Source organism: Morone saxatilis, unplaced genomic scaffold (genome assembly GCF_004916995.1).
Source record: "Morone saxatilis isolate NCDOM2014 unplaced genomic scaffold, NCSU_SB_2.0 Contig14, whole genome shotgun sequence".
In the NCBI taxonomy this organism is placed as follows: Eukaryota; Metazoa; Chordata; class Actinopteri; family Moronidae; genus Morone; species Morone saxatilis.
In genome coordinates, this window is record NW_023339696.1 from 20,692,067 (window position 1) to 20,695,112 (window position 3,046).

At 44.0% G+C, this 3,046-nt stretch overlaps 1 protein-coding gene across 1 annotated transcript; it reads left to right on the forward strand.

Annotated features, from left to right (window-relative positions):
- Positions 1 to 228: 228 nt before the first annotated feature.
- On the forward strand, positions 229 to 3,046 carry LOC118322604 (transmembrane protein 238-like). The gene has a single exon (XM_035654325.1). The coding sequence runs from the start codon at positions 431 to 433 to the stop codon at positions 917 to 919; it is 489 nt and encodes a 162-aa protein (XP_035510218.1). The 5' UTR covers positions 229 to 430; the 3' UTR covers positions 920 to 3,046.

Below are 3,046 nucleotides of genomic sequence, written 5' to 3' on the forward strand. Positions count from 1 at the left end.
TATGAAACAGAAGTTGGTTCATTTCCAGTCCAAACACAGTGTGTGCGTCACATTCACAATAAGGCTGAGTCATGGGAACCACGTGCACTTGAATATCAATTTGAATGTCAAATCATATGTTAAAAGCATCCTGCAGGTCACCATTGTAGCATTTGCATGAGACAAACAGAGCGCACATTGTGGAGTCGGTTCGGTTCTGTTGATAACGAACACTGAAGGAAGTGCGCGCTCCAACCGGCAGTCAGTGTGCGTTTAACCGTGTGTGTGTGTGTGTGTGTGTGTGCGCGCGCGTGCAGGGAGTCAGCCTGAGGAGACACCTTGTTTGTCTTCACTTTAAGGTGGGGCGTTTCTCCACAGGTGCTCGGCTCAGGTGCGCAGGATGAAGCATCCTCCCGTTATAGAAGCGTAACGCGGCCCCGGTGCGCCCACCATGGAGCTGATCAGGTGTATCGGCGGATGCGTGCCTTTGTTCCTGCTCGCCTTCGTGTTCGATATCGTCGGCCTCATCCTCCTCTTCGTCGGCATATTCGCCAACCTGCGCATCGACGACCGCTTTTATGGCGACTTCTTGATCTACACCGGCTCCCTGATCATCTTCTTCAGCCTGGGCTTCTGGCTCATGTGGTACGTGGGCAACGTCCCGGTGTCTGAGGACGACGGCTTGAAGAAGAGGAGCAGCATCGCGCGGCTGGCCAGGAAGCTGTCGGAGAGGCTGAGCCAGAAGCTGAAAGGGGAGGAAGGCGTAAAGTGTGTGGAGGTCGACGACTGCAGCCCGGTGGGGTCACCTCAGCGCAAAGCCAGCAGGGTGACATGGGGCAAATCCACAGCCTACCACAATGAGGGGTACGATGACTCTCTGGACTCCCCTGGTGTGGAGAAGAAGGTGGAGAGCGAAAAGGAAGAAAAGCAAGAGTTCTGAACCGCCTGATGCCGTGAATGGGTACCTGCATTTATACAACTGTTGCTCTTATATATAGGAAGCACATTAGCTGCACTCTGTAGAACACTATAGGAAGGATGCTGCTGCAAAGAATATTGTGGTTGTTAATAGATTTAACAGTTTCTTTCTCTGCTAAACTGATGTTTGTAGGCAGGGCTGTAGCCAGGATTTTAAGAAATACTGAGCAGCAAGGTCCCACAATGCACCCCCCTTCAGAAAGCACTAAAAAAAGAGGGTCTCCACATTTTCAGCAACTTTATGTCACAGGTCTGTAATTTCTGAACACTTCCAGATGATGGAAAAGTATTTGGTAGCCTACTATTTATAGGGAAATAGGGCAAGTGCTCTCTGAATGAATCAATCTCAGTTAATTGCTAGTGTGACCTACAGAGTCTTTGTGCACAGCTACATAAAAACATGTGATTGGTCTACAGGCAGGAATACAATTCAACGTGTATGAAGAATTAAGTTTCCATAAACAAAAGATTAATGAATGAATATGTAGTTGGCTTAAGATGGAGCAGATGGGGAAATTCCTATTTTCCTATTTCATTTTTTCATTTAACTGTTCGGTTGTATTTTTATAGATATTTTATTTCCAATCATCAAGGACAAAACGCTGTTTCTAAGTTTCTCCACGCTGTCAGCTGAGGCTGGATTCACCAAGATTACCAGAGCGGGGCTCCTGCCCGCAGGCCCCAAACTGTAAGAGGCCCCAGAGTGTCCATATTCACCATGTGGCAATTAGATTATGATAATTTAATTAATTGCAAATTTGTTAGTTAATATTCTGTTGACCACTGAACCACGTTATAAACTGAAATGAAGAGGACCTGAAGGCACCACCTTCATTATTCAGGTCTGAAGTTAAAATGATGACCTCTATTATTTTGGTTTATATTGTGCTCACATGGTGCAATTTAATAAATAAAAGTGTGCTTCATCAAGTTAACTTAAGGTTATAAACACTAACCTATGCACAGAGAATGGGAGACACATAGGGACTTTTACTGTTTCAGCCCAGGCCCCCCTGGTAGGTTAATCCAGCCCTGCTGCCAAAACTATACATCTTTTATTTTTGGTCCAAAAGTGTATTCATATTTATTGAATCTACCAATAACTGGAATGTGTTCGACCGACATGACCACCATGTCCTCGGTGTTAGCTATGGCTCTGTTAGTGTAGGCCTACATTTATACATTTTGCCTTCTCAGAAAGGCTTTTCAGCTTTATTTATTTGTTTCCACATGTTTCAAATACATTTAACATATTACATATATATTACATATATTTATATATTTATATATATATGGTGTAGCTGCTACCAACCAGAGTAAAGTCAAGTCACTGTTCCTGCATGATTTGCTGTCAAAGCAGCACAAACACTGGTCAGACTGGTTTGACTGTGTTGTTTTTGTGGTGTGTTGGATAAACAAACCTGAAAGTGTGAATGGAGAGCCTGTATAACACACAGGGTATCTACCAGGATGTCTGCACTGTCTCTGTTGATCACATTCTGGGAAAGGGTTCTCAGAAACTGATCCACAGATCAGAGTCACACCTTGTGCAAATGTCACAACGAGTTTCATTTCTAACAACTAAAACAGCTTCTAACAAATACAGAGTTGGCATGACTGACAGCTTAATGCACTTTAATCAAACTCATGTTACAGTAAATAAAATCCGCCGGCTCCGGTAGGCAGGACAGTAAGTCAAAGCCGCAGAGCAGAGACAAATAGTGGCAGCTTGACTGGTCAAACAAGGTTCTCACAGAGAAGTTTCCATTACGTGCATTTCCTCTTTGTAACAGTCACAATAGGTGTCATTATTGTAGTGGTGCATGAACCGTGGATTGTTAAATATTTAGCGAGAGAGCTTGAATGCAGTGTATCCACCCTGCAGAGCTAAGCTAAATATGAAGTGTAAATATATTTCCTGGGGTAAATCTCCGCACTCAGTGGGAGTGAAGTCAAGAGGAAGCTTTGAACGACCTGATAAAAGATGCAACACACTGATGCAGCCCTGAATCACTTTGGTTTCATTAGCTGAACAAAAAGATCAGTGGGGGCCCCAATTAATTATAGCAGGCTTATCGCTGTGTAAACA